This window comes from Elaeis guineensis, chromosome 16, assembly GCF_000442705.2.
Source record: "Elaeis guineensis isolate ETL-2024a chromosome 16, EG11, whole genome shotgun sequence".
In the NCBI taxonomy this organism is placed as follows: domain Eukaryota; kingdom Viridiplantae; phylum Streptophyta; class Magnoliopsida; order Arecales; family Arecaceae; genus Elaeis; species Elaeis guineensis.
Window position 1 is genome coordinate 32,912,214 of NC_026008.2, and position 16,040 is coordinate 32,928,253.

Below are 16,040 nucleotides of genomic sequence, written 5' to 3' on the forward strand. Positions count from 1 at the left end.
CAGTATTCTTTTCGATTGTATGGTTGCTTGTCGGACGGATATTGACATCTAAACTAGCTCAACACCCTTAAGTTCATCTTTATCCAAAATTGGCAAACAATTTTCATGTATTTTCTTCCGTTCCATATAGAAGAAATGCAAATCAAGCCTCTCTATGGAGTACAATATGAACCCTAACACCCAGGGGCTAGGAACATTGTAGAAAGTCCTGACAAGGAGATCTAAGCCATAAAGAAGGTGCATACTTGAAGAGATTAATGCTTGCTAGCATAAGGTGGCCACAATTAAACTTTTTCTGTGATCTTGGATAGTCCAGAAGACCTGAGGGTGGATGCATGAAGCCATGGCTTGGGCTTGCATGTTTCAGGGAAGTACCTAGTCTCCATTTCTTTTCTTCTAAATTAGTTTCACTCTATAATTTCTGCATTAGTCATGGTTTAGTCTTAGCATAGAATTAACTTTGATTTAGTTTTCCTCCACAGATTTTTATAGTGGAAGAAAGGGTAATCAGGTACCTCTTTCTTTCCTACAAACTCTAGGTTAGTAATGTAGCAAGGATTCCTCTTTTAATTCATAACTTAAATTCAGTTTTATTGCACTCAGTTAGTCTTATTTATTCTTAAAATTTTTTCCTTCACATGTAAAACCTCTGGGTTAAACTATATCCATATTGTCATAGCAGAGCATCTCCTTGGAAGGCAATCTTACAGGTCTCAATGACCATCAAAGCATCGGATGGCAATCATAGGTTTTCAAGTACTGCAGGATCCTATAAGGAGAACATCCATTATACTAAATGGCAATTCTCCACCAAGCGGTGCAACCAAGGTCCTACAATACCCACTTACAATTTGGCACGCATGGCCTGAAGGGGACCTATTTGACCCTAATCTGATCTCTTTTCTAAGGTTCGATCTGATGGACCTAACATATCAAATCTAATCCTTACAATTCTTTCTAGTTCATGACCAAAATGATTTAAACAATTGATATTAAAAAGGAACTATTTAATTCTTATCCAAAATCATGATGACCTTAGTAGTTCCAAACCCTGCACTCATTGCTTGAGTTGGGTCAAAGCTCTAACCCATAACTCCCTCAATGTTTGGCCAGAAATTTTAATCCATGCTTGACCCTAACTACAAAAAAACTTTGACCAAACCCAACCCAAATAAGGTCAGGTCAAGTCAGATCTCTAATCGGGTCAATATTTGCCATCTCAAAAAGAAACCAAGTTTGGAAACAAGAAGCCAGTGCCGCGCACATAAAATTAGAATTATACGTAATGGTAAATTTCGAGAGACTAAAGTTGAAACCATCCAAATCCCTAAAAATAATTTTTTATAGTTAGTTATGCCAAAACACGACATTTATATTTTAATAGGTACATTATTATTATTATTTAATTTTTGATTGCTTTGCTTTATATAATGTTTTCATTTTCTTACGTATTTGCATATTAAATGAATTCATTTCAGTTCTACCATACCATTTTTACCACCTCATTAATTTGTATTTTTCAAAATTATTACGTATTTATTATACCATTTGTTCAAAATATACAGTATACTTTTATTTCTTACAGAAAAAACTCCACAATATGCAGAGGGCTCCTAGCCTTTTTTTTTTTTGTTTGGTAGCATCTGCTTGTTACTTCTTTAAAATCTTTTGAAATTTCAGAGGCCACAAAATCCAAAACTCAGGAATTCATATCCTTTTCTCCTCTAAACTGATTTCCACCAGGCTATAATCTTTGAACAGCATGCTGGGGCATCCAGCATCCTCTGAAAATTTAAGGATCTGGAATATACGTAATGCAACACACACAGGCATATTCATGGCAAGCAGACTAGCACTAATCTCAGTAGATAACATTGACCATTGAACTGCATTGTGACGTGGGAGCTCCCACAAGCCAAGAAAGCATGGACTAGATGCCAAGCCCCCGTGGGAGATTTTTATACATCCCCCAATTTCCAGAACAAAGCAAACTGATGTTATCCGATTCTACTTCATAGGCAGCTCTGACACATAGTTTCCAATATTGAAGATGTAAATTCTATTAAGGCATCGCAAAATTTTTTAAAAATATATATATAATAGAAAAGTTTACAGAACTAGCATTTCCAAAGGGAGAACCCTAAAAGACCTATACATAATAATCTAACCAAAACAAAGAATCCTCATCTTTAAAGAAATGCATCCAGTTTGTTTGCCTTGATTGGATGCTGTGGTCGGAAATCCTCCAGCTGAAGATTGGAGCTCGCACGGATCTCATCCAAAATAGCTTCCCCTTTGTCAATTTTGATCACCTCTAAGATGCTGCCAAGAACCTCAGCCGCAAGCCCTAGTTCTAATAAGCGGCCAGGCTCTTCCCCACCTTGGTGGATAAGTTGTCCTATCTCTCCGAGTGGAACCACATTCTCCAATATAATTTTGGCGAAGATGCGACCAAGAAACTCTGCAGCCCTAGGAGCATCATTTACAGCATCCTCCAGCGAGGTGAGAACAGATTCAAACCTGGCAAAAGAGTGAAAGTTTGTAAGATTTAATTCATCAAATCAAAGTTTGCTTTTGTATCTTCATTGGGATTTAGCAACTGGATCTGTACCCCTGGATGAGTTGTACTTGATCAAGCAAGCTATCTTGAGACATGCAAAGGTTGACAAGAAGTGTAGCCAAGAGATCCCTCTCCATGTCTTTCCGCTCAAAGGAATCTGTGACCCACAGTGATATCATGGCCGGATAAAAGTTCGGACAATTCAGCTCTTTGATGCACAGAGATACCTCATTTTCGTCTCTGGCACTGGTGAGATGAAAATATAAAAGTTCTTTCAGCAATCAAACTACAATCAAGATAACACATTCAGAAACAAATCATGAGAAAAATACAACCAACATTTCAACATAGCATGCATAGCGATTAGAAGATGGCATTCAGGTCCTTGAGAATTGCAAACCAGAGCATGAGGTTTAAGAAAGTTAAAATTCATTTCAGAAAAATGTACGACCTTTGGATTAATAAAAAAGAAGCTACTCCAGACCATAATAGAAAAAAATAATACAAAAGTATACAAAAATTACAAAAGGAATCTAGAACAAAACAAACAAGCTTCTATGGGGACAGCTCTCAGCCTCTCATCCAGGCCTCCATCCAGAAACCACGATTGTTCAGGGAAGTCATGTCACCAACCCTGGGTGCACATAGACAACTTACGCATCCAATGAAACCATAGAAAAATACAGTACTTTTGGGTCACTCTGGAATGTTTATATCCAACAAAAGTCATAAGCTTGCTTCTAGTTAGGGCACAGTAGTTACAATTTTCCAACCAGAAGAACAAAGCGTGTCTCAATACTTAGTGTCATTCCAAAAGAACTTTGTATGCAACATAAGAACACAAGCTTGCTCCTACTCCACCGTAGTAGTAAGAATTTTTCCACCAGAAACTGAAAAGTTTGCTTCTATGAATGGAAATGCCTCACTGATCATAGTAAAACATCCAACTTTGACCCTTTCTAATAGCCAACTCGATGCCTAAAGTCTCTTGTCAAAATCTTGTGGAGAAGCTGTTCTTTCAGATCATTGACAGTGTCTGGTAGCAATCCGTTGCTTTTGATGACATGTGGGAGAGAAGGAAAAAATAGGCAGAAGAAGAGGGCACCTGCCCACCACGCACGCACGCACGTAATGCATAAATATGTGTATATCTTTATATATGTCTATACGTGTGTGTGCGAGCAATAGACTTGGCTGCACTTGACTAGATCTCCACTCAAATCTTGTTAGGTCTAGATCAGACAATATCTACAACGTCAAAACTGCTAACACAGCAAACATCAAGTTGGAGAGCCCAAGCCTATGCATCAAGTGGTAAAAAAAACATGAAACAATACATATTTTTTTTATCCACTTGATGCATAAGTTGAGGGTCTCCAAACCACAAAATTTAGGGTAAGTAGTTTAGAGCTAGTAGACTATATCCAACAACTAGAATCATTAATGTGGAACTTATATCATCCAATCTAGACCTGACTTGATTTGAGTAGATATCCACTCGAGCATAGCCAAGTCTCTCTCTCTCCACACACACACACACACACACACACACACAAACAAACAAACACAGACATATATATATATATATATATATAAAGAGGCTACACTGCTGCATAAAACATATGGTTGCTACCAAAGCTTATTGAGGCAACCAAGAACAGAAAGCTAATATTGTAGTCTAGCATATAGAGAAAACAGCAGGACGATAGGTAAAAGGACAAAAACTAGTGTTTAAAGAAATACAGCAAGCATAAGATGCCCAAGATCATGCTGTACAAACAAGAGGGAAAAGAGAAGACTGGGAAGACAGATAAAAACTTGCCACAAGGAAGGCGGGGCATTCTATTAGGTCATCTTCCCATGCACTTGACAGACTAGTGAAGAGTTTAAGTATAAACAAAAACCCATATAACAGAAAAGATTGTGAGTAATAGGAAGAACAAGGCAAGAAAGAAACAGAGGAGGACAAATAGCAGCAAAGTTCTCTTATAAACTAGTCATGAATGATACATAAAGGGTGCCAAATAATACAAAAAACTGAGAGGAGAAGAAGAAAGACATGCTTAGGATCTAGGTCAATAAGTAATAAACATTCTTGAATTTGTTTGATCCAACCACAGATTTAATTTATGTTGTATCTGTTGATGGAAGCCTAACTGAATCCATATGACCAGATCACAATTGTCAATAAATTTTTGTGCGCCATAATAAGGAAAATCTACAAGAGACAAGTGAAGTTTCTTTTCTCCTAAGTACAATGCTGCTGCCAGAGAGACCAGCTGAACTGGCAAGCTCAACGATGGAAACCATACACTAACAAGACAGAAGTAGGCTTGTTGTGGGGAATGACAACTATCTTATATCCATAAACATTAAACCATCCATAAATGGCCCATTTGGAGCTAAACCCTCTTAAGACTCCCCCCCACCCAACTGGAATAGAAATAAAATTTGAAGTAAAGAACTCAAGGGATCTTAGCAAGATCTGAAATAACTAATCATATAGAGATGAAAAGATGAGTAGCTCAACCTTGATCAATGGATTGTGCTGGGATTAGCAGGTCAAGTGCCACCCCAAGAAATGGAGCCTAACAACATCAAGGACCACTAAAAGATTTTTTTTAATGTAAAACCAAAGAAAAATTAAGAAGATCTAGACAAACCTTTTGATGGTTATCATAGTTAGGCTAGAGAAACTTAATTTGAGGTTGGCAACACAATTAGGGCCATGGAACAAACAAGCTATTTGCAAGAAGCTCGTGTTTGACCCAGAATTCAGCTCAAAATTGGATTACTCAATTGGTAAATGAGCCAAATATAAGCTAGGCTTTTGATCTCAAAAGATAAACAAGCTGAACATGATTTAGATTCAACTTGCTAAATTTTAGCTCGAAAGAACTCGAAATTATAAATAATTAAAGTTTCCTTATGTTATATTAGTATTAAGCATATGACATGTTGATCAACTGCGATCTGTACTCCCCAAGGAAAAAAGAACTGTGATCTCCATTAAATTTAATACGAAAATGTTATTTCTAGTTAAACACACACCCCCAATTTTGTGAGATGTATTTCTACCTTTCTCAATTGTATGAGGCACAAATAATTTTAAGATAAGAGTGGTTATAACTAGAGAGTGGGGGACCAGCAAACACATCTCAAGCCATCTAGGGTGAATAAAACTTGGAGATAACATTAGCCATTGCATTGCATTCAAATGGGTCAGCTTCTTATCTTTAGAGGCTACCCTAGCCCCCAAGCAACCCCTTGCTCTCAAGGTGTCACAAGCCACACTGCCAAAGCCATTCTCAAGCTCCCTTTCCTTTCCACCCTTAATAATCAAAACTTCTAGGCAACAAAACATCCTCTCAAACTCAATGACCTCAAACCTTGAGATCACGGTTCCCTAATTTCCTCCTCCCTTCTTGTTCTTCCTCGACAACATGCAGCAATGAGAAGGGACAAGGTCATTCTTTTTTCCTTCCTTTACCAAATGCCACACCATTAACAAAAAAGGCATAGCAACTGAAGTAAGCAATAAGGTAGAAGTCTGGATTTCTTTTTTTTTTTTTTAATCAAGTAGAGATCTGAATGTTAATTTTGGTATGCTACACTAAGACTCTCCACCACCCACATTGTAATGGTAACATCTTTCTTCTCATCCCCTCAGCCACATAGGAACCCATCCGTGCTAGCTAGAGCTTAGCTCAGTAATAAACAAGCTCAGTTTAAGCCATCCATCCTGGCTCTGACCCATAACATTTTGAGCCAAGCTCAAGCCAAGACCAGCTCAATCATGTTCACCCTTAAACATAATTCACTTGTCTAAGATTTAGTGTTTAGATCAGGCCCCTTCAGCCTAGGTTCAACAAAGAATGGCAATGCTTAAATCTCATGATTCAAACCTTCAGAAACCCCAACATATCACTAGAATTTGGCAACTTTTCCATCAATAAGCCATCAAGCATGGACATATTTCCACAAGCAATCACATGCACATGCGTGTGCATGCAAACCCACACCACAAGCAACCACATAAGCACAAAGTTTGAGCTCGTTTGTTTTACCAATGTGTAAACAAAGATGTATAATATTGGCAGTATCATTAAAAGTGGCTGCCTAGGCGCTTAGTTTGGTTGGGCTACCTAGGCTAAGCCTGCTTAAACCCTACTTGTTTGATGTTTCTTTTCACATTTTCTTTGGGACATGTAGGAGGGCAATGAAGGCTACGACCAACCTAGTAGTAGGTAGTGAGCTGAAAGCTACCAGCAAGCCAACCAACAGCTACAAGTGGTGGCGCTGGCTACAGAGGGCCAGCACTAGTGCCAGGTTTATATTTCTTTTCTTTCTTTCTTTCTTTGTCAAACCGATCTCATCTTCTTCTTCTCCTTCCTTTAAATTTTTATTCCTCTTTGTTTTCTACTCCTATCTCTTCTTCATCTAGCCATTCTCAGCATTTTTTTCTAAGTTTCCCTTTTTGTTCTGCTTGCCTTATTGATGGTTGGTTGTTGGCTGTGGCCCTACAGCCTATTGGCTGCTGCATCCTGCCATCCTCTTCCTTCTACTTCTTGCTAGATGTCGACTAACAAGCTGTGATATACAGCTTGCTGGCTGCTACAGTGCAGCAACGCTATTGCCACTCTCCTAGTGTATCCAAAGAAGTGTGAAAATCAGGTTTCGTACTGCTATATATGATGAAAAAGAGATTATATACGATATATGCATATGTTTAAGAATATGCATAATAAAAGCTTAGAGGGCTTTCATCCTCAAGCAACCACTTAAGCACCCAAGCGTCTGCCTAGTCTATACGGGGAATCCACCATCTAGACGCACATAAAACCTTGAATATTAGTTTGTACCAAAGTTGGCTGTGCCAATACCGGGGCCCAGACCGGTCGGCTGGCGACATAGTTGAGTACATCCCTGTGCCATTCCATAGCAGGCCCAAACCGATACAGTAGAGAGAATGGGAGAGATGGAGAACAGGAGAGAGGAGAAGAGAGAGAAAGAGGGGAGGGGGGGAGGGAGAGGCTGGGGAGGCCATAGGAGTGCCGCAGAGTCATGTTTATTTTGATTTAGAGGAGGATGGAGCCCCTCCGGTCCTCTAGACGCCTCTGATGCTCTCCAGTGACCTTCCCGGCCTTTGCCTCTCCTTCCCTTTCCCCTCTCTCTTTTCCTCTCTTTCTCCCTCTCCCCCTCCCTGTCAGTTTCTTGTTTCGAACACCAGAACCATTTCAATCCACTGCTGATATGATTTGGTTTGCCCTGAACTAGACAGTTTGGGATGGTTCCGCATCCTCAGTTTGTACCCATTAGTTGAAGCTAAGCAGCCCAAATGGTAGACAACAAAGAACATAAAATTTTAGGACTATTATATTACTAAAATTAGTTAAAAACTATGTTTGTTTGAAGCACTCATTCTTATACACTCATATAAAGCTATTAAAATCAAGTGTAATGTCAAAAATTTTAATACAATATATTGCCATTATCTTTGCAAAATTGCATATTTTTAAATGTCCACTATATTTGCAAAATTGACCCTAAACGTAAGCGTTACAACTCCCTTGTAGCCCCATTATTGTTTGACCTCTGTTTGTCTTGTAATTTTTCCCAGTAACCACAAAATCAATGGTATGCCTGATGCATGATAACATATATATTTTTTCTGCAAGTAGTCAGAAAAAGAAAATAGATGAGAAAAAGATGATACCTATAGAATTCTCTTATTGCTGACATTGATTTTTCGTGCAGAACCTCTTCAGATAACTGTTTTGCTTCAGAATGTGCACCTGCGCTGCCACTTAAAGATCCCTGTGCATGACCAGCAGGAAGGATAGTTGCTGCAGACCTATCAAAAGAACGATCCAAGAGCCTGTCCCTGCTCCCAAGATAAGTATTACAATCTTGAGGATTCGTTACATCATGTGGTGCTCCAGAGAACTTTTCAGGCATATATTTTGGCATTATTTCTTCTTTTGAGCTGTAAGGTGTCCTATTGTAACCATTTGGACCTAGTGGCATCCTACGTTGGTCATTAACACTGGGAGAAATATCAGCCAAGGGAACATTTGACATCAAAGACTGTCCTCTAACAGACATCCCCCTAGCAAGTCCACCTTGTGGGCCAAGGGTAATTGAATCATCATCAGAAGGCCTTTGAGGAAGGGGAAAGGACAATGTTCTACCTCCCAATGGATGTCTCTCCTCCAATCGAACATCTTGAGATCCATACCCGCGGACCTGAGGTGGTAAATTGTTTATATTACCAATCTGGGAGCTTGGAGAAGGTAGTATAGTGGATCCCCGTGGACCATAGTCAATAGAGGGTCCTCTTCTTGAGGCAACACTAATTCCAGAACCACGGGCTGATCTACTTGCTTGAGCTTGCCGTTCTTGAGCTGCATCTCTGTGCACCTCTTCAATTTTCTTCGGGCCTTCAACTTTTCTTCTTTGCTGCCATTTATTCTTTCTCAGATCAATTGCATCCCTCAACATGAACCTAACTCGAGATGATAGCTTCTGATGTGTTGATAGTTTTGCCATCATGTCAAAATATGCATCCATATGTTCCTTGGCCTTGGGATGATCTATCATCTTGCCAATTGTACTCATCAACTTGCACAAGGCTTCAAGATCTTCCTCATCAGGATTCTGATACTGCCCAAGCAACTTCTTGATGCATTCATGCATAATTCTCTCTGTCAACATTCTTTTCTTGTACAATTCACCAATTAATCGAATATTTCCCAGCATACGTCTCCGTGCCTTGATCCTTTTCTCCTCCCTTTCCTCTTCAGATTGTTTAGTCTCACCTTGCTCTTCAGCTTCATTAGCTTCAGCTTCTTCTCTCTCCCCTCTTTCAAATTCCTCTTGGCACTTATTTAGAAGCAACCTTTTAAAGGTAATCTTCTCATTGTCCTCAGTGAAATCAGGTAATTCACTAGCAAGATGGTGGCAGAAATCGGCATACATCTCACAGAAAGTTGGCTCCATCAAAGCTTTGTCAAAAATCTGCGAGATTACACCAGTAAGAGTAACAGTATTGTCAATATTAACCTCTTTGACTTGCTGAAATAACTTCTCAAAATTCTGAGGCGTCAACTTATTCAGTATGGCTTTCAATCGTCTTTGCTTTGCCTGTTCCTCATCAGTCACCTTGCCGACTAAATACTTATTCTGAGATTTGTGCATTACTTGTGCAGGAGTTTGAGGAGAAGGTATTAACCCTCTCTGAGTGCCAGGAGAACGCTGCCACCTGTCTGCATCAGCACCATTACGTGGTATCCCTCCCTGAGATGCCAGTGATTGCGCTGGCCCGGAAAGAATGCCTCCAGCAAACTGACCAGATGACTGCCCACGTGGATGTCTTAAAACACCATGACTGACTCCTTGTCCTGGCCGAAAGTTCACAACAGCTCCCCCATGTCCAACCTCTGGACGAAGGTCACGTACAGAAGCAAAGGAACTAGACGCCTTCATCCATTTATCATCCACAATGCCAACCATATGGCGTTCCACCCGGGAAACTCCTGGAGATCTCTCTGTAATCCTTCCAGGGCTTGGAAAGGGTTCACGAACCGATGCACTTATCAAAGCATCAGCTATATCAGATTTAATCTCAAACCCTACAGGAAGATCAGTACATTGCTCTGAAAACGTTAACAGAAAATCCCTGGAATACTTTCTGTTCAGAGTCTCATTTCTGTCATCATCCTTATATTTCTTTGCTTGACTGGCTTGCTGTCCACTCTCTGGTATTCTCAACTTTGGAGTTGAGATATCAGCTGCATCTTCCCAATCATCCACCTCAACTTTGCTCTGCCCATCTCCCTCACCAGCAACAATGTCGTTATTGGTATCTGCAGTCAGATGTTTTTTAGCATCTACCGATACAGGACTATCCACACTTTCTGTGGTACAGGTAGTTTCATGTTTTTCCTCAGGATGCTTGTACGCATTGTAAAGATCTGAAGTTCCTGCAGCATCAGCTTTTGAGAGAATTTCCTTCCTCTTCTTCTTTTTTCCAGAAGAAGGCTTGACCCTGGGAGGCTCCAAAACAAGCTTGTCCTTTGGCCCAGATGACAAAACTGAAACTGGATCCTCACTAGACAGCTCTGTAACTTTTCTTTCCAGTTTCTCTGTCACCTTAGAAGTAGCAGGATCTGAAACAGCTATCCCTGGTTGCAAGACATCAGGATCACTCGAGCAAACATACTGGCTGTATATTTCTTTACCAGTATTTGTGATGGCATCTGGAGAGGAAGGCTTTTCTTCTTCAATATTTGCAAATGAAAGATGACTAGAAGAAACTGCTTCAGCTTTGCTGAAGTCCAAACATGTTCTATCAGAGATGTCTGATTCCTCAGTTGTCTTCTCAACCACAAAGCCTTGTCCCACTGCTTCATTGGAGGAACTGGACTGTTGCCTTTCAGCATCATAAGATTCACAGACGGTCGAACTTTCTGAATTATCTCCTCCAGCCCCATCTTGCTCCACTAACTCAACTGGTTTTCCACCTTCAACACATTCTGTAAAAACAGATTTTGGATATGGTTTAGTATTACTAGCATCTTGCGAGGAATCACTAAACACTTCAGCTTCTACATGTTCCTTTTCTGCATGTGTTTCTTGTCCTGGTTCCACATCTAACAAGATAGAATTGTCCTGACTAAAAGTAGGAAATGAATTCTTAGGTACAGTCTCATCCATCTCAAAACCCAGAGAAGTTGATGTCTCGGAAGAACCTTTCTCCTTAAGTAGAATTCCACTGTCAGCTCTCAAACAAACATCTTGTGGTATTTCCTTGACCAAATTAACCCCAAATGATTCTGACTCAGCAGGGACTGATTGACTTTCAACAGCTTTAGAATTTCTAATTTCAATTGGACTATTTTGTTTCAAACTAAGTGAAGACAAGCTAGTGGTAGTGATCGACATATCTGCCCCTGAAAATTCCTGAACTTTCTCAGAATTTCTGGAAAATCCATCTGCAGATTGAGAAGCATCTGTCTGCACCATACAATCATGTCCAAAAGTTACAAATAGAAATTGCCTTATATATAACAGCAGCAATATATATCTTCTACATGATAAGATGAAAAGAGAAGAGGAATTAAGAAGCATTCAAAAAGTCAGACCTGTTGCAAGTGTAGTGAGTGACCGAGGTCCTTTTTATTGGGCATTTTGTGGCTATCCTTCAATAAGTCCAATTTTTGGACAGGTTCTTTTCCTCTGCAATCGGTTCCTATCTCATCAGGTCCAAATCCCCCATGAGGAGCAACAGGAACTGAGGAAGTTGTAGCCTGTGTGTTTTGCAATGACTGAGAAGCTGATTTGGACTGCTGAACAGAACTTTCTACACTGATCTTACTGTCTCTTTGTGGATGAGAAGTTGTGGCTTCTCCAAAATGCTTTGACACCCTAGGTGCTTCGGCATTGCTTATGGGCATGCTAACTGTCACTGAAGAAGTTCCAGCTTTATTCCCATGCGAACCAACAACTGCCTTCACCATCCCCTGAACTGGAGCTGATGAAGCAAAGACTGGCACAGCTTCCACTTTCGGCTGTTCAGAGAGACTATGCAGAGGAGGCCCAGATTTGTTACCAGGCATGGGCTTAATGACAGATGGATTCATGAATGAAATGGCTTGGCCACTCTGGCCAGCCGAATAGTTATATCTTGGTGCCTGAGAGCCAGAAGGCATTGGACTGCTTGTCAAAGGAAGAGAAGTAGAGGTGGGGAAGAACATCTGTGATGGGTTGTAAGCATTTGGTTGCAATGGAGGATAGTAATGGGAGGGAGTAAATGCCGGAAGAGGTTGAGATTGAGAAGTTACATTGGGCAGGGGCCTTTGCCCCGTAAAACCACCATCAGTATATGAGTCTGTCCTTTTATCAAGTCTCAGCTCCTCATGGGTCTCTGGGTGAGTAATCTTTACAGTGGTCTTGCGAGGAGCACCAAATTTTCCAGGCTGCTGTTGTGCAAACTGTTGGGTGGGAATACTGATTCCGAGGTTTCCTAACTGCGGAGGCAGTTGGTGACCCATTTGAGGTGCAAAGCCCAAGCTTTGTCCCTGGTGCATCATTGGTTGGGGCTGCAGAGGATGAGGCTGGAGACCATGGAGAAACATTTGTTGTGGCACTTGGGAAACATTTCCAACAGGTAATGTCATAGACATTTGCAATGAACTTGCTGCAACACCCTGTGACTGCAGCTGAGGACTGCGGCCACCAAATTGCAGGGGAACATGGGGCTGTTGAAAGGCCATCGGCATAGATATCCCAGCTATAGGAAGAACAGAAGATTTGGGTAGTGGTACAGCAGGGGCAGCTGAAATTTGTGAGTGCATATCCTGTTTTACCTGGGCCGGAGGAGGAGACTCTCCAGCATTAGATTGGCTAATACCACCTGCATCCTTTTTAGGTTGTTGTGGCTGCTGTGGTCCAGAGGGTATAGGCACTTTGGATACTCCTCTAAATGAACCATGGCGAGCCTGCATGATGGAATTCAAGGATAGTAAACAATGATAACAAACTGAGAATCCACAATAATGTCAACAAAGATTGCAATGACTTCTATTAGGTATCTATTTGGCAATAATCAAGATTTTCCTGTGTAGAACTTCAACATTTGGATAAAATGACCTAACCCAAGCCAGATAATGAATGCATCTGCTTGACATATATCAGAAAAAAATATAAAGTGAATATTTCAGCTAAATTTCTAAAGCTACCAAATGATAAAGGTCATGTACAAGATGAATGGCTATGGTAATGTAATATCAGTTCATCTATCATCAAAGCAAACTTAGTCTAGATATCAATTTCAATCCCACTGGTGTTCTTTGCTCAAAGGTAAATTTTAATGATCCAGTACAATATCTACAAACCTGGCCCTGCTTCTGCTCATCCAGATTAGGTGGAGCTGAGGTAGTCCGAGCAGGAATCTACAATAATCATAATAAAGTTTGCCAAACCAGAAGGTACATTGCAAAAAAGAACATGTATAAGAACCAACACAAAAAAACAAACTTCAACTTGAAGCAAAATGCAAGAATTATACCTGCATTCCATCCACGACACCAGGACTTATAGATCCAAATTGAAGAGTAAATGTCTGAGTTCCATCACCTAAAGGAAGGAAGCAGTGAACCAATAAGACCGACAGGATGATAAATTAAAAGAATAGTTTCAATGCATGAAGATGACCTCCAAAAAATTCATAAGCTCCAGAAAATGAAGAACCAGCTTGCAAAAGTTAGCACAGAACAAAGCAAAGACATCTAAACCTACATAGTCCACAGGTGTAAGCATTTAAACAACAAGGTGAACAAATGCGCAACAAATTACCTTTAGCTGGAGTCACAGGGGCTGTGGAATTGGAAGGTCCTGCAGCAGACCGAGAAATTGGAGCTCTTGGATGGGTTCCAGAGTTCCTTGGGATGGGTACATCCACAGGTTTTGAAGCACTTAATGCTGGTGCATTAGATGATCCTGAACAAGATGATGATCAGCAAATTTAAGTGTATAGCATCATTCTTTTCAATTCTTTTCTTTTTCACATTCTAATCTACTCTTTATGATAATCTTCATCCAAGAAATCATCAAAACACATAAATTCCAATAAAATAATAATTATAAGAAAAAAGGAATCTGGACAACCATGCAAGGATGGCCGGACATGTACACCATTCTGCACGGCTCGCAGAGCAACAGGAGCTGCAGGGGCAACAGCATCACTTGCCCTCGAATTAGATGGATTCGCCCTAGACGACCCTCCTTGTCCATTTCCGGAGTTCTTGAAACTACAAGACAACAACCAAAAACTAATAAAACCCTAACTTTTTGACATCCATTTGCCCAAGTTTAATGAAAAAAGCCTATTTCATCAAGACAGATGGTATCATGGGGGCGGCAGGGAAGATAAAATCTTTACCTCCGATTTGGCAAGATGGGTGGGTTGTTCGACGAGGAGGGAAACGAGGAGGAAGAGGAGAGTTGGGGAGGAGGGGCGGAGCCGCCGCCCTTCCCGCCGCCGCCACCGGAATATCCTCTTTGTTGGCCAAAGCTGCCGGAGCGACCGGTCTTCCTCAGCTGCTGGCCCTCGCTCTTTTCCGCCTTGGATTGATTGAAGGACATAAATCCTTCTTTTGTGCCACCCACCTACAGCACCCAAAAATCAGTCTCAAAACAACAAAAACTACAAAAAACGAAAAAATCCCAGCAACCGATTGAACCCAAACAAATCCCCAGATTTTGGCACCATCAAATCCCAAAAATCAAAAAAAAAAACTAAAAATAACCAAGATTCAAAACTTCGCACAAGAAAAACCAAACTTGAGGCATCGAGGAATGCCGAAGGACCTCGATATCGAGGGTTTTGAGATCAATCTCTCACCTGATAACTAGGAAGAGATAGACTCGCCGATTCGGGGAACGATTAGGGTTTCCCCTCAAAGAGATGGGGAGGGAAAACGGTCGAATAGGTTGAATGGAATCATGAGACCGAGAGGAGACCGAGAGAGAGAGGGAGGGAGGCGAGAACCAATAGTGGGTGCAAAGAGAAAAAAGCTTAGTGTCGAAGGAGTTTTATTGGAGAGAAGAAAAGGAGTATAAACGGAATTAAAAAAAGAGGGGTAGAAAAAGATGGAGAGAAAGCGCAGTGGTTCAATGACGGTGCTCCAGGCCAGTCATAACAAGAAACGGCAACAAACTCCCCATCCAAGTGCTTTTCGGATTCCTGGGGTGGAGCGGCGAAGTGCTCTCGAGAGTCTAATTCCCCGGTCACACGTACCACGTATGTATCGCACAACAATAATGATAAATTAAAATTAATATATTATATAGAATTAGAGCTGTAAATATAAATTTACTAGCTTATAACTCGTACTAAGCACGGGATACTATTTTTTAAAAAAAAAATATTTTATTTTATTAATTTATTGATATCTATTCTAATATTCATTTTAAAAATAATTAAATAATAAAAACTATATTTTATACATGGGATGGATTATAAGTTTTTTTTTTTTTTTAATTTGAAATTTTCGATGGGCCTTTTGCCGTCTAGCTCCTCTTAAAACCTTGGCCATCTTTTCATATCAGCATTTGTTCTTCGCATTCAAAGCTCACGCTCTCTTCTTCTTTTCTGCTGTCATAGTGGAGCTCAAGATGCTCTCAGAGAGCTGGGATCTCATTTGAATTGAGTGTATTGATATTCACTTGTACATTCATGATTTGGACCTCGACTTCGATCTAAAGGCCTACACCATCTCGATTTTAATATATATATATATATATATATACACACACACTAGATGCTACAAACCTAATGTCCCAATCCTAAAATTAAAATAATAAAATCTCATCCAAATTATCCATCAATATATATATATATATATATATATACATACACACACTAGATGCTACAAACCTAATGTCCCAATCCTAAAATTAAAATAATAAAATCTCATCC

General features: G+C 40.2%; 1 protein-coding gene across 1 annotated transcript; it reads right to left on the bottom strand.

Annotated features, from left to right (window-relative positions):
* Nucleotides 1-2,035: 2,035 nt before the first annotated feature.
* On the bottom strand, nt 2,036-15,123 carry LOC105059418 (eukaryotic translation initiation factor 4G). Its single transcript, XM_010942705.4, has 10 exons — nt 14,964-15,123; nt 14,502-14,728; nt 14,228-14,370; nt 13,916-14,059; nt 13,629-13,696; nt 13,456-13,512; nt 11,704-13,059; nt 8,277-11,575; nt 2,612-2,806; nt 2,036-2,520 (listed from the first exon to the last, which is right to left on the bottom strand). Exons 2-10 carry the CDS (start codon nt 14,702-14,704, stop codon nt 2,190-2,192), a joined length of 5,796 nt encoding a protein of 1,931 aa, XP_010941007.1. The 5' UTR covers nt 14,705-14,728; nt 14,964-15,123; the 3' UTR covers nt 2,036-2,189.
* Nucleotides 15,124-16,040: the final 917 nt, after the last annotated feature.

Bases quoted from the DNA above. Each gene is read 5' to 3' on its own strand.
- LOC105059418 (XM_010942705.4), bottom strand. From the start codon at position 14,704: ATGTCCTTCAATCAATCCAAGGCGGAAAAGAGCGAGGGCCAGCAGCTG. The intron at 2,807-8,276 runs GTATCATCTTTT...TCATCTCACCAG, and splicing joins GCAATAAGAGAATTCTATAG to TGCCAGAGACGAAAATGAGG. The intron at 2,521-2,611 runs GTACAGATCCAG...CTCTTTTGCCAG, and splicing joins CAAGTACAACTCATCCAGGG to GTTTGAATCTGTTCTCACCT.